Source organism: Populus alba, chromosome 5 (genome assembly GCF_005239225.2).
Source record: "Populus alba chromosome 5, ASM523922v2, whole genome shotgun sequence".
Classification (NCBI taxonomy): Eukaryota; Viridiplantae; Streptophyta; class Magnoliopsida; order Malpighiales; family Salicaceae; genus Populus; species Populus alba.
In genome coordinates, this window is record NC_133288.1 from 19,700,345 (window position 1) to 19,724,754 (window position 24,410).

The following is a 24,410-nucleotide window of genomic DNA, read 5'->3' on the forward strand; positions in this document are numbered from 1 at the left end:
TGTCAAACATATATTATTAAAAATTTTATTTATTTAAAAATAAAAATAATATATTATTCCATATTTAAATACTAAATAATAAAAAATTTAAAATATTTTGCACGGTCCGGCCACTGCTTCCCTCCACCTAGTTCCGTCCTTGGTTATGGTTTCTTAGGTAATTCTAAAGAAAATGAAGGATAAAACAGTAAAGGGTGGAAAGTTTTTTTTTATCTTTATAATATTTAATATAAAAGATTTTTAGTTATTAATTGAAATATAATAATAATTCTATAAATAATTTGATTTTTATATGCCCTGGAATAAAGGGAGGATGTAAGGTTTTATAAATTTATAAAATGTAGGATATAAATAAAATGAAAAAAATAATTAAATTATATGATATAAAATATAATTTTTCATTATTTATTCTGTAGAGAAATATTCAAAAGCTGATTTGCCAAATCATACATTTAGCTATTTTTTTACGCTAAATCATGTTTTATAAAATTTTGAAATTTTTTTGTATTTTAAATTAATTTTTTTTATTGTTAATATAAAAAAAATCATATATTTTTAAACAAAATATATTTTAAAAAATAATCGAATATATAATTATAAAGTAGAATTTTAGCAGCATTATTTATAGAATTAGGCCAAGCCCAGTAATAAAAGCCCATTTCTCGTGGGCGCTCCCGTCCCTCCCAAACATCTATTCAAATAAGCCGAAAGGCGAAAGCATCTCTCAACCAAAGCGAACGACGATGGAAGGAAGCTCATCGGATATGGAGTTCACAGAGATCGAGACCAACGCTGACTCGATCGACAACTCAGTCATATTCCATGTTATCAAAAGCGTTTTCGGTTTTGTTCTCTATATGCACCAGCAAATCCCTTCGTAAGTAACTTCTCTCTTCTGCTTCCCCTAATTCAATTTTAATTCTTCTCAAGAACGATAACTGATATTGCAGACGCCGATCAGGTTTTTATGAAATAATTTTTCTTAGTAAATTTTCCAAATTATACTGTTAATATGAAGGTATTGATTAAGAGAAGGGAATTAGAAAATGCTCTAAGAAATCTTTTATTTCTTGATAATGCAGGATTTTTCAGGATATTAGTCTTGAATTTGATTCCTTGCAAACAGAGTATAAAGAGCTGGTATGTTATCAACTACATATTATTTTTATTGTTATTGTTATTGTTATTGTTAGAAGCCAAAGAATTGTTATGTATAGGAGACGACAATTACAAAAACTGAATTAAAGGCATCTGTTCGAAGAAATCACATTAGTAGAATGAGAGAGGTGAAACATGGGATTAAGAGACTGGAGAAATTGGTGAACACAGTTGGTGGGCTCGAGAGTGCGTTGCAACTCATAATTAGTGAGGTTCTTTGCATCGAGGAAGTGATTTTAGTACTTGGGGCTAGTCCAATACGGCCCCAGCATGTCTATGAATTGTGCTTTTCGCGTGGAAATGCTGTCCCAAGAGATGATGGTGGTTTTGCTAAAAGCAAAGTTGCAGAAGGGCTTTCAAGAAAGGTTTGCCATATGTGTACCTATGTTATTTGTAATTTCATATTAAGTTGCAAATTTGACAAAATTTTATAAAATTTTGATAGGTCAAATGTCTTTTGACAGGCTGTTCGTGCATTGATCTCGAAGGGTGCTGGATCTAGTTCGTATCCAGGTATCTGGTAAAGCTTGTCCTGTCATTATTAGTTAATCTGCTGGGAGGAAACTCTGATGTTTCCGTGTTTCTTTATTTCCATAGGTCCTACTAAATTGTTTCTGTTGATTAAAGCTCCATCTTCTTTCAACTTGCCCCTGCATTTTCTTCCAAAACGTGACTTCAGATACAGTAAAAAGGTATAGATCGAGCTAACCAAAAAGCTTTGTTGTGCTTTTAGTTGCATGAGTTTTACTTTCTGAGATATTATATATCACTTTAAGAAACAACCACTATTGCAATCATACTAAAATCATGCATCCTACTTTGCTTAGAAATAAATCCACTTATTCTTACTGCTGAATTGGCTAGCAATGTTTTGATCTTTACAATACTCTAATGGAACAATCATGTTGATGAAACAATGAATTTCATACAAAGACGTTAATTTTGGCTGCATTCTCTTTTTTGCATGCATGTTCCGTCCTTGTATGAGGCACATCTTACATGTTTTAACTGATGTCTTCAGAACAGTTTCTGATTGTCACCAAAATAAAATATCTCTGAGATCATAGAATCAGTGCTTCTCAGCCGTTGTCATTATTGGAAGGCCGCCTATCATATTCTTAATCTGATTTTTTAGATCAAGGGCAATCTTGCATTAATATCATATGATTGTTTTGTTTGATTGCATTTTTGGGCAGATTGTGCCTTCCAGGCTGCAAATTAAGTGTAGAAAAGTTCTGGAAATGGATGCTCCTGAATGTGGTTCTCAAACCAGCAGCTCCAGAAATTCGAGAGAATCTGCTTCAAATGATTTAATCTGGTATGGGACAATGACTGCTGTTTTGATATCATCAATAGGTTTTCTATTATCTGAACTTGAGCTTCAATTCTATAGTAGAAGATTGACAACCCATATCAGTTGAATAATTTGAAGAGCAGAAAATTAATTAACATTAATAATGAGTGAACCACCCCAAAATGATTTAGTGGATAGATTAGTTTTGTCAGCTTCATGGTCAGAAATGAGTAAGGTAGGGAAAATACAATCCAGCATCGTTTGGTCTGTGCCTCTTGCAATTCCAGAAAAGAAAAGGCCCCTTTCTTTTTATGTAATAGAATGTTTTAACTTTACAAGTTTCATAATCTAGAAACTGAGGAGAATTGAAGCAATTTCTGACACCGGCTTCTTGATGCTGTATGAGATTGTATGGGTCACGAGATAATTTCACATCATAAAGTAAAGTGAGTTTCTCTCGCAGGTTTCAATGTCGCCATGTAGTCAAGGGCCTTGCATTCAAGATCCCAACAGAAGAATGACAGTGTTTTCATCATTGTAGAGCAGCTTTTCTTGTGCCTCTTCTGATCATGCTTCCCTTAAAATACAATACACCTATGCAGCAGCGTTTGTAAGTAACTGTCCTTATCTTATCTGTAGTCAAATTTGTTCACCAGCCTTGACAGTAAAAAATTCTGCAGATCTGTGATGCATTACTACTCGACTAGAAATTTGATGTTTGGTAGCTTCCCTTGGTATTCTTACTCGACTAGAAATTTGTATGCTATCCTTATGCTATTTGCTTGACCTTTTAGTTTACAAGATCATCAATCAGACGATCAAAATATAGCTTGTTAATATAATACCCACCAGAGACTTCAATCCTATCATTGGAAATTTTTTCAAGATTAAACCCAGTGCTGTCCTACCAATATCTTACTTGCATGCAAGCTATAAAAGAAGTCTCATGCCAATGAAGCTTCGGATAAACAATAAAGGAGATAGCGTGCTGTTATTATTATTCAATTTACATTGTACAAGATATTTAACAGCGCAACATAATGAGAGCTCTTGCTTTTATGCACTGTGACATGGCAGTCCCTTTGGGGATTAATAAGTCCACTCTTTGGGAAGAAATATCTCTGGTGAAGAATTCTCATTATTTAATGCAACAGCGCATTGTGCTGACACGTCCTTGCTCTTTTTATTCTTGAAAGAATTGCAGTCTCTGCCTTTTGATTTATTTTTGGCATCTGCAATAAGACAATAGCTGGCAACAAATTAATCATAAAGCCAAGAAAAGCTATACGCATAGAAGAGAAGAGCAAAAAGGCTAGCCTAGCCTAACCTTGCCGGGGTGATAAGTGCAAGCCTATTTCATGCACATTGATATTTAGAGCTTGAACAACACGTGCGGGGAGGAGAACAGGAGCGCAAGCTGCACAATCAAGAAAGACAGGACATCAGTTATGATGTTTTCAGTGCCTCTTCATTTTAGCAGGATCACAGTTGTGGTATCAGACGTTCGCGTCATTCCATCAAAGATGCAGTACCTGGCTTCTTGCTAGATTGCATGTTGGTTCCTGCCCTTTGTGGAAGAAAAACTCCAGTCCCTGATGATTTTTTACCCGAATCTAGAAAAACAGCTTGCATTCCAGGGCCCCCCGATGCCCAGTTAGTGGCGTATTTTGTTCTACAACCGGGTCTTGGGCTGGACTTTGGGCGCTGATAGAACACAAGCAGGTGGGGTTATAAAGTTTCATTACTGGAGTCCACAGATATTTTAAAGGAATATTTTTAAATGATGATATCTTCTATACTTCTATTATTTAGCAAAATTGGTTTCAGAGAAGAGATTTACGACCTCGGTCGTTAACAGAAAGAAAGAACCACTATGAAAACACTCAAAAACATTTTACTGTAAACCCTACAGTATTTCACCCGAATTAGTGCAATAAAATCATTTAGAAGGTCTTGCTCTCTGCAGGATATTATTCTATGTTATCAGTAAGCATCTTGGTTTTCTCCTCTTTTTCGTGGTTAAAAACGTATACGGTCGGCTACTCAACTCCCTCAGAATTTTTTAAAAAAAAATATATGATCCAGTGTGTTTACATTAATTTGTGTGATGTTTTGTGTAAAATTGTCTTCCATCTTTATCTTAACTCACCATCCGTGGGATCGAGTTGGGTACATAGGCCTATGTGATTTGGTTCTTTGAGAAAACTTTCTATATATCACGTATGATGACAAATCGGAAGAATTCCGATACCAACGGCAAGCCGCTTCTCGGAAAGCCGCTTTTGACATATCCCAAATTCTCAAGCTTATCTCACCATCAACCACAATAATTTATCCATATATAATCCCGAGTGACAGAGGGAAAAAAAAATAATGCATGTCGTTTTGGTTTGTAACTGTTGAAAATTAATACCACTTATTTGCGAGGACAAGAGGCTACTGACATTATCGTAACCCACTCATCTATAAGCAGTCCTATCACGTTTTACCTGCAGTCTAGTAGCCATCTTTCTATTAATTGCATGTCCTGTCTTTCAGATTTCATGCATGCGTGTAAGAAATGACACGCCATCAACATTCATGTCTCTATTCCATCTAACGTCTCTTCCTTCCACCTTAATTACACCAAAATGTAGAAGCGTGCAAAGGACCCTTTGAAGCGATAACATCATCATCGAGACTCTTTGCTGGGGGCGCTAAATCAAGGCCATAAATGGTTGAAAACCGATCGAATGGCCATTAGGCTTCAAAATCAATCATACATTCACTTTCATTTCCTAGTTATTGGGTTATGGACGTTTAAGCAACCAGAAGCTAGCATTCGCTTAAGTGAAACCCTGACTTCAGTAGCATTAATTAATCATATTATAGCAATATATAATTTTCCTCAATATTCAATAAACGAAAACAAACGTTTGAACTGAGAATATATATATATATATATATATATATATATATATATATAAAACACTTTCTGGAAGTGGAAGCAACAAGAAGGAAAGAAGCGCATACCTGTGGATGTGGGTCTTGAGGCAATTTGGGAAGACTGTGATATTGATGGTGGTGGTGGTGGTGGTGGTGGTGGTGGTGTTGCTTCACATATTCCTAAAACAAAACATGGCCCCGAAACTTCAAAAACAAAAACTTAGAAACCTAAAGAGTAAAGACAGACAAAAACTTGAACTGTGATTCATTTGAATGATAATATTTGTGTATCATGTGTACGTGTATATATTATACCTTGGAGTCCCATATAGCCTCATCTAGAACATGAGAAGGTAGGCATGAAATTGCTTCTTCAAATCCAACTTCTCCATCGTCAATACCGGCCATTGAACGCAGAGAGAAGGACAAAAGGGAGAGAAAAGCAAAGGGAGGTTTCCGGCTTCACTCTTCAGGCTTGGATTATAATTTTAGTTCCTTTCTTGTTCTGGAGTAGAGAGATGGAGGCTTTTAAGCTCCAACTTCTGACCTGCAACCTAACTAAATAGTTACGTGGAAAGAGGGGGCGATAAATGATAGATGGTGGGACCTTTTTAACAAGATATTAATCACTCTCTTCTTCAGCGCGTGCACAATGTTTTCCAAGAGATATGGACGAAATGATGACGATTTTTAGTTGCCTAATGGTTGCTGTTCCTGTAAGCGTATGATTTGCGTCCTCCAATTGCTTTAACTGACCCTTAATTTCGGACTAGATTTAAGCATAAAACCACCTTACCTTTTAAGACATTTACCCTACTTATTTGGTGCTTTGGACTTAAAAATTTACTAATCTGACCACCTACAGCCTTTTTATTATAGTTAAAAAAACTGGAATTGTTCGATGAATCAATTTAGACCTGATTTAGACTAAATTTAATATAAAAATAGATAAAAATTAATTTAATATAACTTAATTAAAAATTTGAATTAATTCACGACTTCATCAAAACTTGTTGACTATAAAAAAAAAATTAAAAATATTTTATTTTGATTATTTTTTATAAAAATATTAGTTAATTTTGTAATTCATAACTTTGTGTTTTATGCCGACTAGATCTCTCGGATTAAGTTTAACAACAACCTAATAATTAAAGAAATTACTTAGCCTAATAGTTTTATTTTTATTGTTTGGGTTTGTATTTTTTTCATTCGTGTTTTAAACAAATCATCATCTTTAAATACTTTTTTTTCTTATGATCTTCGCATGAATAACAAGCGTCTTAAATACATCTCACACACACACACAATGTCGTATAGATTTATGGTATCAAATCTTGCATAGTTCATACTAGTAAATATATGATCATGTGTGGGTAAACAAATAATAAACCTTCTTTGATCTTTTAATATATCCATAACGTTTTGTATTCTCCTGATGTGTTTTATAAATATGTTAGTTGAATTCATTGTGAAACTGCTTTTACTTTTGATATTATTATTTATATTTATTTATATAAGATATTCAGGTTAATTTATATATATCTCAATTAATTTTTGCAGATCCTGAAACTAACAATCAGTTAAGTATTTAATAGCTATCAATATTAATAACTACATGACTTCAATATAAAACCACATGGAGATACTTTAAATATTATTAAACTATACCTTTGGTGTCTTATATATTTTCCAGAAAATAGTATATTATTTGATTGGAAAGTAAGATGGTTTTATTAGTTATTGTGACCGTTTTTACTTGATCTGAAATTTCATCAAATTTTAGTCAAAAAAAATAAAATTAGATCACTCTTAATTATCTGATTTTGTACATTTCAAAACTCTGAATGCCCGAAAAAATTCCTAAGGTAAGTCCCAATAAAAAAAGTTTATTGCTCAGAATAAGAAAAAAAAAAAAAACCCAAAGAATTATATATACGTTTGCATGCATGTTGTATGTATATTTTCTAACTTCTCAAAAAAGTACTTCTTTTCAGAATCTAAGAGGTAAAATTGAAGATCGAGTACTGGTATGGTGTAGTTAATTACTGGTATATAATTTTGAGATAATATATATTGAAGGGTATATATTTCAATCACTAAACCGATAAAGAAACCAAAAGCAATAAGAAGTGGACCGTAGATTGGGTTGGGTTGAGTTTGGTTAACCCCTCTTTTGTCTCTAAAATAATGTTACAGTTAGGGTTAGCTTGGAAGTGCAGTAAAAATTATTTTTTAAAGTTTTTTTTAATCATAAATGCATCAAATTAATATATTTTTTATTTTTAAAATTTTATTTTTGATATCTAGACATCCAAACAATCCAAAAACAATAAAAATTAACTTAAAATAAAAAAAAAAATCAACTTTTTTGAAAACATAGTTCGAACGCACTCCTAAGTACACCTGTTGTAAAACTCACTATCCCATTATCATTAAAGGGTTTGTTTGGAATCGTAGTAGTGATTGCGATTCTAAGTATTTTTAGTTTAGAAATATATAAAATAATATTTTTTTTATTTTTTTAAAAATTATTTTTAATATCAGTATATTAAAATAATCTAAAAATATTTATAAAAAAACAATTTTTTACCAAATATTTTTCTTGAAATTTGAGGTAATGCGACTGTATTCCCAAACAGAAACAAACCTGTTTTTCAATTTATGATCATTTTGGTTTTGATACATTAATTGGTTGGTGATTACACGACATCTCCACACGCAACGTGGTACTAGTAGCTAAATACTCTATACATATATAATTCGGTGATCAGTTGAACAGATTATTACATGGTGACAAATTATCCCAAAAGAGTAGCCTAGCATGTTGGAGCTGGTAGCTGTTCTTCTTAACAACCAATACCATCACACGAAACTCCAGCGTCATGAAATGTTTTGTTTGGTTTAGGTAAGAGTGCCCCACAGAGGATATCATACACGTGTCAAAAGCCTAAATGAGTAAAGAATTAATCTATAGATGACTCTTTTTAATTTTCATGTTTTGACTTGTAAAATTCGGGCTTCTATTCTGATCTACTTTGATAATCTAAAGCATACGATACTGGTGAACTACTTGTTCTTCTTCTCGAGTTGTTTGGAGATTTGTCTGCCGTCTTTGGCGGAAGTGGATTTTTTTCGTTGACTAATTTTTTCATGGTCGGATTTGCATTCCTACTCAGTTTTCAGCTGCATATGATATATATAATTAGACGTCAAAACCATTATTTTTCCTAATAGAGGGAGAGGGTTTGCCACTTAGACTATAACTAGATACTTATAAACTAGATATTTATCCCGTGTAACGGGTTAAATTATATATATATATATATATAAAGATATAGCTAGCATGTTTGTTAGCAATCAATTATGAAATAAAAATCAATTTTTTATAGGACAACACTCTTTTGCAATAATGAAATAATAACATATTAGACAAAAAATTTAAAAAAATATTAAGACAACGACATATTAAATAAATCTATACCAAACACCAATTAACTTAAAAATATTGCAAATAAGATCATAAGAAAGTGATGATGTCATAGAATGCAAAGTCAAACAATTAGGAAGGCCAATTATATATATATATATATATATATATATATATATATATATATATATATATATATAACTTGAATAAACCTACAATTTAAGTTATGAGAATTATGTCACCTTATAGCAATCAAATCGTGAAGGTCTCAACCAATCTATTATTGAAAGATGAAATCATAAAAGAAATAATTTTAAAAGAAAACAAATCTGAATCACCTTGACAAACCCTTCACTCGGGTCACAAAAACCAAAAGCAAATAAAAACATAACAAAGCGTAATTCTCAATCAACTAAACACTCGACCTCAGTCAGGAGAATGAGAATACCCTAAAGAAAGCAAAATAATAATAATAAAAAAAAAATTGAAGTCCAACTCCCAAGCAACCCATTGCTAAAGGACAAAAATAAAAAGGAAACAATTTCAAAAGAAAAATGAAAAAAAAAAAAAAAACAATTTAAGTTAATTCAAGTTAAGCCAATAAACTACGAAACGAGGATTATCTAATAGAAAATAAATAAATAAAATCACAAAGCTCAATTACCAACTAACTAAACTTATGACTCGAGTCACGAGAACGAGAATATCTTATAAAAAGCAAACAAAAAAACAATTATAAAGCCCTTCTCTCACTTAACCCATCATTGAAAGATGAAATAATTAAAAAAAGAAAAAAAAAAAACGAGTTAGCTTACTTGTAGTCCAATTCATGAGAACATGAAAACTTAATATAAGGCAAATTAAAAAAAAAATCATGAAACTCAATTTTCAATCTACCAAACGTTAAACAATGAAATTTAGAAGAAAAATAATTAAAAAATAACATTAAAAAATAACCGAAGTAAACTTGAGCTAACTTTCCAAACTAGCAACTTGGATCGCGAGATCAAAATAACATTATAAAAAGCATATTGAAAAGAATTATGAAGTTATTCAATGCCCAAACTCACTCAATGCTGAAAGGTGAAACTAAAAAAAAATCAATTAAAAAAAACCTGAGGCCAACTTATATTAACTCACCAAACTTGTAAATTAGGTCTTGAAATCAAGACAACCTATAGAAAAGAAAGAGAAAAAAAAAATGAAGCCTCATCCCCAACTAACCATATGTTAAAAGATGAGATTAAAAAAAAATTAATTTTAAAAAAGGATCTAAACAAAGACTAAAGTCAACACAAGCTAACTTTTTGAACCCATAACTATGGTGGTGAGGCTGGGATCACCTTATAGAAGACAAGTTGAAAATAATCATGAAGTTCAATTCTCAATCAACCCAACAATAAGGGATGGAATTGAAAACCAAAAATCAATAAAAAAGATTTAAAACAAAACAAATAACAAAAAAAAAAATTATAAGGACCATATTTGACATGAAAATAAAATAACAAAACCCTTAGAATGAAGTAAAAAAGAAGGAGAGGATAGAGAAAAGAGAGAGGATAAAAAAAGGAAAATCTACCGCCACGCACCTGCAACACCAACACACGCAACATCATCAAAATGTGTTTGTTGAGATGTGTCTAGAGACACCAAGGAAGGTGTTGGTTCAATACTAGAGGAAGTCGTATACACCACTAGAGTGTAACAACTTTCTTCACACGCTAATACGTGTGTGTGCCTTTGTCTTTAATTTTTACCATACTCCTTATTTTATTTATTTTTATTTTTAAATTTGGTCCCTCAATCCTTAATTGTTTTATACCAATGCAATTGAACATAATTTTACAAAACCAAGCATTGAACGCATGTTCGAATTTTTCCTCGATGCCACAAGATCTCCTTTTATAAGCACTCAAAAAAAATGTTAAGTCGAATCCTAAATAAACTAAATTTAAAAGGATTAAATTGAAAGAAAAAACAAGAAATTGAGTGATCAGAAAAAATCAAGGTTGAACTTTTACATGACCATGCAATTCAGCCTTGATTATTTAAATAAAAAAAGGTTGTATATTTGTCTATATTTCACATTCAATCCACGTAGCTTTAATCATTTTAATCAACAAAATTTCATTTGATAGATCTAAACTAGGAATCCACGAGGAGATTTTATTTTTCTTCTTTTATTTGATACCCTAAGACTCCATAAGCTAGGCATCCAAAACAAATAGCAAAGTCAAATTCCAAATAAATACAACTTTAAAGGAGCCAATAAAAAAAAAAAAGGAATCAAATTGAAAAAAACCAAAGAACCAGAATAGAAAAAAAAATGTGTTTTGTTGTTTTGTTGTAATCTACCGTAGCATGGATGTTGGTGAACAGAACTTTAGTTACACCTTTTATTTTTTCTTAAACCTTACTTAATATCCAAGAATTAAACATATTATCTTCATATTGGGTTAAACTAGTTAATAACTTTTAGCATTATAAATAAAACTAAAACTCATCAGTATTTTATTGTGGATTGTGCACAGTACAATCCATAATAAAACAACTAATAAGCCATTCAATGTCCAAAAAAATGAACACACAATTAAGGATAGAATTTTATTTTTACATATTTATTGCATAGAGTAATTACTTATTCTCTTGATTTTTGATTTTTTTTTTTTATCATTTTCATGGTTTTTTATTTCATTTCCTTCTTCTTTTTTCAGATTTTGTTATCTTTTCTTAATTTGGTTTTTGTACTTTTTTAATTTTATTCTTCAACATTTTTATTTCATTTTATTTTTTTAATTTTGGTTATCATTTTTTAATTGCTTTTTTTTTTTATCCCTTTTTTTTATTATTAAATCCCTCATTATTTTCTTTCATTAGTGTTTATGCTAAATTTAGTCCTTATTGTTTTATTCTTATTATATTAATTACTATTTGTTTTCCTTTTAAATTTAAAAAATTTATTCAATTTTTTTTTTTAATCTTTTGTATAATCATCTTGATCTCATAATCAAAATTACTGGTTTTAAAAAGTAATCAATTTAATTTCAAATTTTTTTTCTTTCATTCTTTAACTTTAAGCTATTAAACCTTATCTTTCAATATATATATTTTTTAATCTTTTATCCCAAATCATGAATTAACATAAATTCAAGTTCACTCATTACCATCATTTTTTTAAAAAACAAATTGACCCACCTTGCAGGTGGGGTGGGAAAAAAAATCTAGTATTCATTATGGTCTATTTGAGATTATTATTGCAATAACAGTTTAAAATACTTTTTTATTTAAAAATATATTTAAAATAATTTTTTTTATTTTTAAAAAAAATTATTTTTGAAATTAGTATATTAAAACAATTTGGTAACATAATTTTTTTTTATTTTAAATAAATATAAAAAAGATTTCAAAATTTTTAAGAGCCAGATATACACGACATTATCAAACACAGACAGCACGCATAAAAAATGTCTTTCCCCGTATAGTTTATAGTTTGTAGTAGTGGGGCAACTTTTTTACTGGAAACTGTATTTTCTGAAGAGAATTATGGCTTCCTATTAGGATATTTTCCCAACCACTGAACGAATGTTTCGATTATCCAACCACTTGCTATGATGTTACGCTAAACTAAACCGGAACTAATCCACTTCAAATGGCTATTCAACCCCAATCTCTCTCCCTATTCATCAATGTCATTGTTTATAAAACAGCCTGCAAGGATCCACGGCCATGCACAACCCGATCCTCTCTGCCCTTAATTCAGTTCAAAAGTTCACTAACTCTGTTTTAATCTGGTTGAATATAAGAATACTCCCCATCAACTCCGACCAACTGTCTATTGGACAGACCTTATTGAATAAGGCGGTCAATCAAGGGCATAACCATGACAAATTCCATTACAGAGATACAGATAAAAAAATGGAAGAAAAACACAGAATATGAGATTAATGCTTAAACAGAGTCATTACTAGTGCCTAGTGATGTATTCAGTAATTGTCCACTTGAATAATAACTATCTATTGGTAGAACCCTAATGAATAAGGCGGTGTGGGGAAGACCAGGATATAAGAGTGGAGGAGATGACCAACCATGGCCCTTTATTCCATCCAAAAGGATTTCAAGGAACTCTGATGCACCATGGGAAATGCGGACTATCAAAATTAAATTCAAATGCAAATTATCAGGAGCCCAAACTGAATAGCAGAATATCACAGGTTACTAATGCTGAATTTAGATGAGAGAGTATACCGTTTATTTCAGAATAGGCAAACTTGAAACTTCACTCACACACATGGTGCTAGTTGTCTGTATGAGCTTATGTGTTTCGTCATCTAACTCCACATTATCCTTCTGCATACGCTCCTCAATTATAACTGGCATCTTACCTGCTTTCGCATAGGTTCGTAGAAGAGAATTATATATCACGGTACTCACATGGCCAGCATCCCGAAGTATAACCAGTAGTTTCTCTGCTCCTTCAATGTCGCCCCGCTCCTCCAGATTCTTGAATATATCTCCAATCAACCTTTTATCAGGAGTCCATTTCCTTACACTACATAAGGCTTTCTTAAAATTCTCTAAAACCTTTTCCATCTGCTCCGTTTTCAGGTGACCACAAGTAAGAAGCTCCCAGGTAGTATAGCAGGGAGTGATGCCCTTTTGCACCATGCGCTGGCAAAAATTTTCAGCGTCTTCCATCTGATTTCTATTGATATAACTAGCAAGAACTATGTTTGAAACCCTAGAATCTCGAGTTGCAGAAACTGATTCCCACTCATTGTAGAGATTCTCTGCTCCTCCAAACTCCCCAAGTTTAACAAGTGAAGATATCATACAATTATATTCAGCATCATTCATTTTATTAAACACCGACTTCATCTTATTCCAGGTTCGATGTAGCCCGTCCTTATCCTTCATGTTCGCATGCAAACTGAGAAGAGAGGAGTAGGTGACTCGATTTTTCTTTGAAGCTCTCTTCTCCACTTCCTTCAGAGTATACGCTGCTTTTTCAAGGCATTCCCTTTTGATATACAAGTTGGTTAAGGTACTATACGTTACCCAATCTGGATCTAATTTTGACTTCTTCAGCTCCATAAAGACTTTCTCTGCTGTTTCCACATCGTTTTGCGAGGCACACGCAGTTAACCACATATTATAAGTAACAACATCGGGTGAAGTCTTTTTCTTCAACTCTTGAATGATCTCCGCGACCTTTTCCAACTGCCCATTTGCAACATACACTGATAGCATATGGTTGTAAGGAAGAGCATTCTTCAAGAACCCACATTCAGACATTTTCTCCATCAAAGCCTCCGCTTTGGAGATCGATTTGTTCTGGACATAAACATGGAGAAGAGCTGAACATGCTTGATAATCCCTCATTTTATCAGGAATATCTTCAAAGAACTTCTCTGCACTATTTAGACCACGAATTTTCGCAATCAAGTCCAAATGAACAGCATAATCACCCGGTACAAGCTTTATATCGGACTGCTTTGTCATCCATTCACATACCTACATATCTAATAACTAATCAGGTAAAAATCACAACAAAAGCACTCTAAGATTAACAGCAGCCTCCCAAATTAAAACAAACAGTTCTAAAAACTAAAGCAAAGACAATCAATCTGATTCTGACCTCGAGGGCGTGCTTGTACCGCTTCAGCTTACGGAGCTCTCTAACAATCCGGTTCAGCTCGTACTTTCGGACATTGTGTCCCTCTTCCTTCCATTTCCTTATTGTTATTACTGCACTCCGTTTTCCATACACCAAACTAAACAGCCTCCTTCCAAGCGTGTCTCCACCACCACTCTTTTTCCCTTCTCCTCCGCTAACAATACCCTTCTCCGTCACTGCTGCAGCCGAGAACTGCCGCGCGGCGGCTGCAAGGGTTCCCCGCACGTTCCGCACCAACATTTCCAAAATGCAGGCCGAGGTTTAAAACTGGGCTGGATATTTAAACAAAATTCATGGGCCTATATGAGGCTTTAATTGATTGAGCCCTAAACAATAAAGCCCAAGAAAGAAAACAAAGCTAGTTCTAGGCTTCTAGCTTCACTAGACGCGCGAGATAACTTTGAAAATCTCAAATCTCCAACGAACTCGGTGGCCAAGCTTGGTGCCCACTCACAAAATGAATTAAAAAAATAAATTACTAAATATAAATAGCAGGCTCTCCCATCGTGTTATTCTTTTTTAATTTCTTGATTCCCTCGTTTTGCAGTCGCGCTCTCTATTTTTTTTATTATTAAAAAGATTCAATGCCAGACGGGAATTCTGCTGCCGCCGGCGGAAAGACCGGCGTGAGAATCGTAGTCGTCGGAGACCGTGGAACAGGAAAATCGAGTTTGATTGCGGCGGCAGCCACCGAATCTTTCCCGGAAAACCTATCTCCCGTGCTTCCACCCACTCGCCTCCCTGCCGATTTCTTCCCCGATCGCGTTCCTATGACTATCATCGACACTTCTGCAAGGTAAGCATTTCTGTATTTTATACACACATACGCATTGTATACGTATTTTTAATGTTAGTTAAAAGTTAGTTTGCTTGAATTTGTTAAAGCTTGGAGAGTAGAGAAAGCTAAATGAAGAATTGATAAGCGAGCTGATGTTATTATATTAACTTAACGCGTGTGATTTTCCGTTGACGCTTACTCGTTTGAGTAGTTTTTGGCTTCAGGAATTTCGTCGATTAGAGGTTTCTTTTCTTTTCTTTTTCTGTTTTCTTATTTACAATTTTTGTAATTATAATGTAGGTTATTAGCTGGTGAATGTAATGTTACTTTGTTTTTTTTTTGTTTTAGGTGAAGTACCGTGATAGTGGTGGGTTGCAAAGCAGATTTGAGAGATGAGAACCAGCCGATTAGCCTCGAGCCGGTTATGGGACCAATCATGCAACAGTATAGGGAGATTGAGACCTGTATAGAGTGCTCTGCTGTTACCCTCATGCAGGTATTTATTCTCTGGATAGAGGCAATTGAATTTCATAGCAAACAATTACATCTAAGAATTTATTGAGACATGCATAGAGCGCTCTTCTGTTTTGTTTCGTTTTGTTATGATGAATTGTAAAATGTTGTAAGAGAACGGAAAGTTGGTAGTGATGTCGAGAGCTATAAAAGTAGAAAAGGATAAAGAACTAAGGGATTTTTTCCTGCAACTAGTTCTGTTTTGATGACCAGGCTTCCAAATTTTTGAGCCTTTTGTGTTGGAAGGCAGAACTTTTTGGTTCATATAGAGGTGTTGTCATGCTTTATTAGAACATTAACCTTATTATTTTCTGCGTTGAAACTCACATGGTAGCAGTATAAAAGGTTAGAACTTAAGAACCAAAGTTAACTATATGTAGGTCCCTGACGTTTTCTATTATGCTCAAAAAGCTGTACTTCATCCAACAGCACCTTTGTTTGATCAAGACACTCAAGCTTTGCAAACCCGATGTATAAGGGCATTGAGAAGGATATTTACTCTATGTGATAGTGACATGGATGGTGCACTCAATGATGCCAGAGTTTGAGATGATTTTCAGGTTTCCCCCTTTTCTACTCTTTTACATTCTTCATGGACAAAATTGAATATTACAACAAACAATAAAAATTATTAAATATCCACTTTTCTCATAATGGCAAACTATATTATTAAAAATAATGAGAATGATAATCCAAAACGGAGAATACGATTTCCTTCTAGTAAAAAGGAACCAGAAATTAAGAAATTGAGGGACCCCAATCCACTGAATATCAATTAGAGTAACTTCTTTGAAAACCCCTCTAATGCTAGGCAGGGTACCCTTTAAGAAGCCCAAAACTACTTTTCAATTCTGTTGCTGGGGATTCTGACATGTGCAATAATGGTAACCAGGTTAAATGTTTTGACGCTCCACTGCAGCCTGCTGAAATAGTGGGTGTGAGAAGAGTTGTGCAAGAAAAGAAGAAAGAAGGGGTCAACGACCTGGGGCTTACCCTTGAAGGGTTCCTGTTTCTCCATTCTCTTTTCATAGATAAAGGGCGCCTTGAAACTACTTGGGCTGTTTTGAGAAAATTTGGCTACGGCAATGATTTAAAACTCAGAGATGATTTTCTTCCAGCTCCATCAAAGCATGCTCCTGATCAGGTGGTGTGTGTGACTGATATGTCATTATTGACTGCTTGTCTGGTGTTGGCTCTTATTAATTCTTGTAGAGTTTGTTCTGTCATCATGCAGAGTATAGAGTTGACAATTGAAGCTGTAGAGTTTGTTCGTCGGGTGTTCCGATTGTTTGATACCAATAATGTATGTATTAACTGTTACCAGATTATTGATCGCCACTTCCTGGAAGTTTGTTTTCTTTTTCCGTTCACATGTAATTTACCTCCAAAAGAATTTCTAATGTTTCAATCTTTACTATTAATAGTATGGAGCCTTAAAGCCTACTCAGCTTGATGAGCTATTTTCAACTGCTCCAGAAAAGTAAGTCTTGTTATTTGCTTTTGTTCCCTGATTTTCTTTTCTATAATTTGCCAGTGTTTGTTCACTGTTATATTTTCTTGGGTGCATTGGTATCTGTTGGGTGAAAAATGATACGAGTAATAAATCCACAAATTCCATGCATCTAATTCTACTGCTTACACATCATATGTGATGATGAAAGAATACATGTTTCTCATTTTAAACTTACACGTCATCAGTTTATAATGGGAGTTTGAACAAAATAAAACCTTGCATCCCCATGCTTCATGTGGGTCTAAATTTAGACAATTTGAACCTGCTTCGAAAACAGTATGCAGCCTAGTTTTATTTCAAGACAGGACTGGACTTATCCAGACAAGAATAGGACTAGGGTGTTTTTGGCTCTAACTATAAAGGGGAGGGATGGTATGGAAAAAAAATACTTCTGATGCTTGTCCATGGGATTGGACAAGGTGATGGTAGGACGTGGGGCAGAAATTCACATATTGTCCTGTACTATGCATGAGCATTTACCCAACACTAAAACAATAGAGTGCCCCACCTATCTCTGCAAGTACTATATATATATACACAAGTTAGCTTATTTCAACTATTTTTTGCCTCTAACGCAAAAAATCATGCAAAGCTGAACTCCATATAAACTCTAAATGATAAAACCATATGTTCAAGGATTGGAATGAAAGAGCCAAATTTTTCGTATTTAAATTTATCTGAATGTTACAAAATAGAAAGCTCATGAAAATGCCACTTCAATGCAAAGAGCAATAAACATTTATATCTCAGAACAAAATCATAAAATGAACAAGCATAGCTGCAGATTTACTACATCTTGCAGTTTTCCTTCTATTCTGGATTCGGTTAATGAGTAGATATTTGATCCAATTCTAAATTCTACAAAAATAAAACAAAATATAGGATATTTTTCTAGGCATGTATTTTTCCTCCTTCCTAAGAGTTTGGGAATATTTCATTGTTATGTCAAAAAATATTTTAAGGTATGCTTCCTGTAGATAGAATATCGAAACAAAATTCTATTGATCAATGGTTGAAAACTGGTAACAAGCAAAGCAGGTTTGGCACGTCCATTTCTTGTTTCTTTAAAGGTAGTTTTGCAATGCTGCATAAGGGCTGCTTCCTGATTGTCTAATCTCTGGAGGACTTTGAATCTTGTTAATTATGAGGAGGAACCTATGATATTAGGATGATGAGAAGCAAGCATGAAGATATGAAAAATTGGCTTGTCATCTCTTTCCTGTTGCAGCTGCTACTGCAAGACCTCAAATTTATTGTTTTTTCTGTCAAAGGGAAGCTTTGATTGCAAATACAGTAATTTGTTTTTGAATGACAACTGCAAATACAAGAAGAACATTGTTTTTTCTCTGTATCGCTTCACAGCATTGCCAACAATTATCTAGGATATAGCATTGAGGGTATTAGGCATAGCTACATTTCCTCTCAGTTTCTGTTGGAAGTTATTTTCTTTTGACTGCATCTGCATTGGAAGCAAGGACTAAATATTATCCGTTTTCCAATCTGCTTTTTTTTTTTCAAGTTTCCTAGGGTCTTGCAAATTGCTGTCATTGAGGTTTCTTCTGTTTACATAGTACTTGTAAATGTTTATTCATTTCTATATTTCAGTCCTTGGGGTTGAGGCTCCTTAAAGGATGCTGCAGGAGAGAACCACACAGGGAAATTTAACTCTGAAGGGTTTTCTATCTGAGGTTTGCAGTGCTAACTACTCTTTATCTAGTTCCTGCTCATTCTTGGTGGCTTTAACGCATTCCAACATGTTATACTATGTGACAACAGCTTTCTCTGGCCACCTTAAAGAATTTACTTTTCTTGCCACATGCCCCGATTCTATTCCTTTTGTTGTTTGATGGTGGTGAAGGCATGATGCGTGGAAACATCTGACATCAGCCTTCTGAAAAGTCCTCTTAAACATGAAAAAATAATGGATGTTTTTGGAGTCTTACAAAAGATACTATTAAATGAACCCGTGGTGATGATATGCTTATAACTTGGTAAAACACTTGGTGCCAGTATTCTGTGAAAGTTATGGAGTCCTTATTCAGATGAATCTTCTACTCTGGCTATCTTATTATGATGGAAGCTTGGTTGGTGCTTCTCCAATTTGTCTGGGAGAGGCCTATCTTTAAATACTGCTTCAGAGTTGTTTTGCTATAATTGCGTATCTTCTATATTGTTTCCTCGAACTAAAAATTTGACCTGCGGTTACTGTTTATCTCTTTCTGTGTCTTTCTCTACTTTTCTTATCTCTTTTCTGTGTTTTTGGGGAAGAATATCCTCATTTTCTCTACAAAATGGAAGACTTCTTTATAAATATTTGTCTACATCCATTTTTTATCTCGTCACTTTTAAGTCCATTACTTTAAATCTTCTTGTGCTATCTGTCAAATTTATTTATATTGAACATTGTTTGCAGTGGGCTCTTATGACCATGCTGGATCCACGAGGTAGTTTGGCTAATTTGCTATACATTGGATATGGAGGAAATCCTGCTTCAGCACTTCATGTTACTCGGAGAAGATCCGTTGATCGTAAGAAGCAACAAACAGAAAGAAATGTTTTCCACTGCTTAGTTTTTGGCCCTAAAAATGCTGGAAAGTCCACTCTGTTGAATTCATTCTTAGGAAGGTATTGTCTCGAACCTATGTCATGTCCATTGTAGCCAATATGCTCCAGATAATTTCATCTGTTAACTTCTCTGAGTCATTCAAGGAGAACCTAGTTTTGTTTCCAGTTGTTTTATTTTTTTAGTTCTGCTTTCTACTAAGCAATAGTAATTTTCTGCCGCCAATTCCAACACAGGCCATTCTCGGAAAGTCATGAACTGACAGCTGGTGAGCGCTATGCAGTGAATGTTGTTGACCGGCTTGGGGTACGTATGGGTAGCACTCTGTTGGGTGGTTAGTTCTATAGAATAGCATTCTAAACAGGTCTTTTTCAAAACATGAATGCAAATTATGTTTCAATGTGTATTTATGATCTGATATTAAGGAATGTACCGGGTCATCTTCATCAAAGTATCATAGACATAAGCTATATGGTCATGCAGTTGTCCTTGCAGGGGAATAAGAAGACTCTTATTTTACGAGAGATGCCAGAAGACGGAGTGAAAAAATTTCTATCCAATAAAGAATCTCTGTCGTCCTCTGATGTTGCTGTATTTGTTTATGACAGGTAAATCTGACTGGTGATTTTTAGCAAGGCAAGTTTGACTCCCTTGTATTTATTGGTGGTCCATTAGCTGGTAGATGATCTCTTTTATGACCATGTATTGTGTCTGTCTCAATAATATGACTCTGATTGGTGCATGTTATCTTCATTTTACCAAATTCTTCTAACTATTGCTCTGCTCCATCCTCCACCAAAATGCACGTGCCCTCTAGGGAGTTTCCACTGCACATATCCTTTTAAAGTTGTGTTGAATGGCATTATCTCAAGGGAAATATACTATTGTAATAGTTTCTCTTATACTCGTTTAATTTCCTCTCTTTAAAATATCAGATATCATGCATGACCAAATAAATAATTCCTTATTGGCCAGTTCGGATATGGAATATTCCATGGAAAAGGTCAAATGAACTTCTTGTAGAGGTTGCTAGCATGGAGAAGAAAAGTGGTTATGGGGGTGCCTTGTTCATTATATGCTGCTAAGGATGACTTGGATCCACATCCAATGAGGTGGTGCCAAAAATCAGTAAGGTATACATTCTGTCATGAAACCTCATCTTGGCATGCCCAATTTCCGAAACTTTAGCGTACCAAAAGTAAAATCCTAGCAACTTCACATGCACATTGCCCGTCACTTGTTATTATTTTTAAGCTAATGCTTTGGTGATAGTTCCAAATTCGTCTTTCAGGTTTGCCAAGAGCGGAATAGGGGCTTCTATTCCTATCAGCTCAAAGCTCGGGAGATATGAATAATGTTTTCTGCAGGGATTCTTAAGTCGCCGAACACCCTCATTGAACATTTCCTGGAAAACTGTGGCAGGAGGAAACGCAAGCAAGTTCCACAGCTTTGTCAATTCAACTTCTCTCCTGTTTATGTCAGGTTATGCTTTCCCACCCCTTCCACTGGGGAGAAAGGAAAACTCACTACACTTGATGGCATGAACACAACCCGACACTCGTATCATGCTAACCCATGTCTGCATGAATTGGTCTTCCAACTGTGTTTTAATGTGCAGTTGGCGCTGGCTTTTTGCTGTGCTGGAATTGGGCAGCTTTACATGCCTACAGTGGAAGGAGAAAAAATTCTCCTAGGTAGTTCATATGATTTTGACCAATCATAACTTCCTGCTATTTGCTTGGGCTTTGAAACTTGAAGGAAGGCTTTTCCAAGCTTTTCAATTTGAAGCTCATGGTAGAACCCGTGTATTATAAAACATCCAATTCTTCAACCACACTGCAATAACCTTCTAATTCATGTTCTGATTTTTTTTTCTATCTATAATTTGCTAATTCCTCTGTCAATTCTTTCTCTTAGTTCATTGCTAGGATTTATGGCTTTTGGGAACATTGTTGAAGACTACACGACTTGTGGACCGTCTCCTTTTGCCGTGGTGGCCTATCAAACCTCTCTCTCTTTATAATCTGTATCTATGTGCGCGCGTCTCAGTTTGTGTTATATTGTATATAAGAAAATCACCTTTTCAGGCACACCTTTCCGTTCTTCCCGGTAATGGTTGTGTTTAAGAAGCCACGGTTTGTGGTCTAAACCGGACTGAGGGTATGGCGGGCCTTTGCCCCCAGCCACACAGGTAAACTTGATTCAGTGGGAGAGGGTTGAAATGAATTGCTTAAAGTAGTTATAAACAATTAAAATCTGAAATGAAAAGGTAGTTTTAGTTGTAATTATTACTGTGTGGTCGTAAACACTTTATATTCTTTACTATTGTAATTATTTATATAAGTAAACTGACTTGCGTCCACCGGTTATATTTTTTTTTTATAATGATTTAATGGGGAATAAAATTAATAAATAAATATTAAAGGTTGAATTGGTGTTTTAGGCTCTCAAGTGAATAAATTTTATTATTGATTATTTGTTGATTTTTATTAGTTTATTTATTAGAAGAATTGAATAAGTTCTTATGCATAATGTAACGTTTGCTTCATATGAAAGTGAATTTACTATTAAATTGACATTGATTAATTTAGATATCGGTATTAAAGTATTTTTCTTGGTTATTGCAACTTTCTTATTGTTTTTATTGATAAAGTCTAATATTTCAATGCTATGAATTGTTATAATTATTGGGTGATTGAAAGAAAAAGTAATCATTAAGTAACACTCTTGAAAAATGTATTTTGAAGTAGGCTTTCATGTTCTATATAATCAATTAAATCCAAATCTGAAAAACCAATCACCTCAAGATGAGTATGGCCCATAAGTGATCAGTAATACCTAATAACTTTCTTAAACAGTTTTTAATGGTCCATTCTTGGGGATTATTTGTATCTCCCAATATTTTTTATTTGTAAATCCAAGTTAAATCTTATCCAGACTTGGTATATATCCAATTTGTCAATTTTAGATATATAGAGAATGTTACTTGGTTCTCTTTTTTTCATGTGGATGTTAGAGGTTGAGTGGTTGTACGGTCATGATTGGAAATTGCAGGCGCATATGTTTTGATTGAATTGGTTACCTTACCAGTGAGTGCTATAAAGATGTGTAATTTGACTTTTTGAATCTTCAAAGAAAAAATTCAATATAGATATTTTATTTGATGATTTAAGGGTTTTTTATAATGTCTCTTTCACCATTTTAAGAGGAAGGAAATTACTGATTACTTTGTACTTTGTATTTATAGCCATAATTTTAAGTCATTCACCCCAATACAAAAAATTTGGATTATTTATAGATTATCTATATATTTTATTTAATAATTACATAGTCTTTCTAAGTAAAATTATTATAAATGAACTGAAATCCAATGTCCTAATACTCACTTTTGGGAATTGAATTCTCCATCTCATAACTCATATGAATCTATGTCTCCTCTCTCCATAGAAAATGGAATCTTATAAAGCTCCTTATTTTTGGAACTGTCTTTGGATTAAGACCACACCATTGTTAAGCGATTCATCAACGCCAAACTCATTTCTCCTCCGGCCGAATCGTGTTCTTGAGCATGGCGAAGGCAACCTTTTCACCCCATGAAATCCATTTAAATATTTCGTCATGTGCATAACAATGGGTATAATGGAGCCTCTGCCAGCACTTTCGAGCACTAATTTCTTGCCATAAATCCATAATCAAAGAACTGTTTTTTTCCCTCTCCATGGAAAAAGAAACTTGATTGGACAAAGTGATATAGCGATGATCACGTCGGATGGGGTACTTAGGGGCAAGGACTCTTGAATCCTCCTCGGGCTATTTTTGTAGGAGACAGTCCCTTTGCTCGCCACTTGTTGTTTTCCATATTTGTTTCCTTGATGGGACTTGTTTACCGTAAATTTTCTATCATTTGCCATCATCTAACAACCCTTACAATTTTAACGGTAATAGCATCATTAATAATAAAAATAAAAATAAAAATAAAAAATTACAGATTAAATGTTAGTCATTGCTATTAAAATTAAATAAATTGCATCCAAATATGAACTTGAAATCACAATTTGTAGGAATAAATCTTCATTTTATAATTTTATGGCCATTTATAGACATTCATCTGAATTTGAAATTATATTGGTATTGGCCTGAAGCATGAAAGCAGGGGGCCGATTTTAGAATATATTTTATTTCATTTAAATTAAAAAATTATCATAAAAAAATGTTATACTATTAACTCACAAAATAATAATTAGATTTATAATAAATATTAAATTTATAACAAATATATACAAGTTTAAATAGAAAAACTTGTGTTTGAAAAAACTATGAAAAACCTCTAAAGTGTGTTTCCCAACTCAATATAAATTTGAAAACTAGAAAAGTAGTTCTTCAGTTTTCCAGAGGGAGAAATACTGCATTTAAATAGAAAGTTCCAGTTTTTTCCAATTTTTCAGAAAATTGAAGTATTATTCTGTTTTTAATAGCCCTCTTAACAAGTTAATGAGTTTTAATATAGATAGAGATGAGCCTCTTCACTAACTAATGGCATCTTCTCTTCTGCGTAGGGAAAAAAA

General features: G+C 33.7%; 3 protein-coding genes and 1 pseudogene across 5 annotated transcripts; 2 read left to right on the forward strand and 2 right to left on the reverse strand.

Annotated features, from left to right (window-relative positions):
• Positions 1-558: 558 nt before the first annotated feature.
• LOC118062238 (uncharacterized) lies at positions 559-3,238 on the forward strand. Its single transcript, XM_035075973.2, has 7 exons — positions 559-877; positions 1,083-1,140; positions 1,218-1,523; positions 1,623-1,671; positions 1,756-1,850; positions 2,355-2,476; positions 2,916-3,238. Exons 1-7 carry the CDS (start codon positions 744-746, stop codon positions 2,971-2,973), a joined length of 822 nt encoding a protein of 273 aa, XP_034931864.1. The 5' UTR covers positions 559-743; the 3' UTR covers positions 2,974-3,238.
• A 163-nt stretch (positions 3,239-3,401) lies between these two features.
• Positions 3,402-5,907, reverse strand: LOC118062239 (uncharacterized). The gene is made up of 5 exons (XM_035075975.2): positions 5,693-5,907; positions 5,465-5,557; positions 3,985-4,156; positions 3,780-3,869; positions 3,402-3,684 (listed from the first exon to the last, which is right to left on the reverse strand). Exons 1-5 carry the CDS (start codon positions 5,783-5,785, stop codon positions 3,542-3,544), a joined length of 591 nt encoding a protein of 196 aa, XP_034931866.1. The 5' UTR covers positions 5,786-5,907; the 3' UTR covers positions 3,402-3,541.
• Positions 5,908-12,720: 6,813 nt separating this feature from the next.
• Positions 12,721-14,744, reverse strand: LOC118061700 (pentatricopeptide repeat-containing protein At4g02820, mitochondrial). 3 transcript variants are annotated; one of them, XM_035075234.2, is made up of 3 exons: positions 14,440-14,744; positions 13,050-14,315; positions 12,721-12,952 (listed from the first exon to the last, which is right to left on the reverse strand). In XM_035075234.2, exons 1-2 carry the CDS (start codon positions 14,716-14,718, stop codon positions 13,053-13,055), a joined length of 1,542 nt encoding a protein of 513 aa, XP_034931125.1. In that variant the 5' UTR covers positions 14,719-14,744; the 3' UTR covers positions 12,721-12,952; positions 13,050-13,052. The 3 variants fall into 3 exon arrangements, with proteins under 3 accessions (XP_034931125.1, XP_034931124.1, XP_073265448.1); XM_035075233.2 differs by having other exon boundaries at positions 12,721-14,315; XM_073409347.1 differs by having other exon boundaries at positions 12,721-14,323; positions 14,440-14,581.
• A 112-nt stretch (positions 14,745-14,856) lies between these two features.
• Positions 14,857-20,638, forward strand: LOC118062291 (mitochondrial Rho GTPase 2-like; annotated as a pseudogene).
• Positions 20,639-24,410: the final 3,772 nt, after the last annotated feature.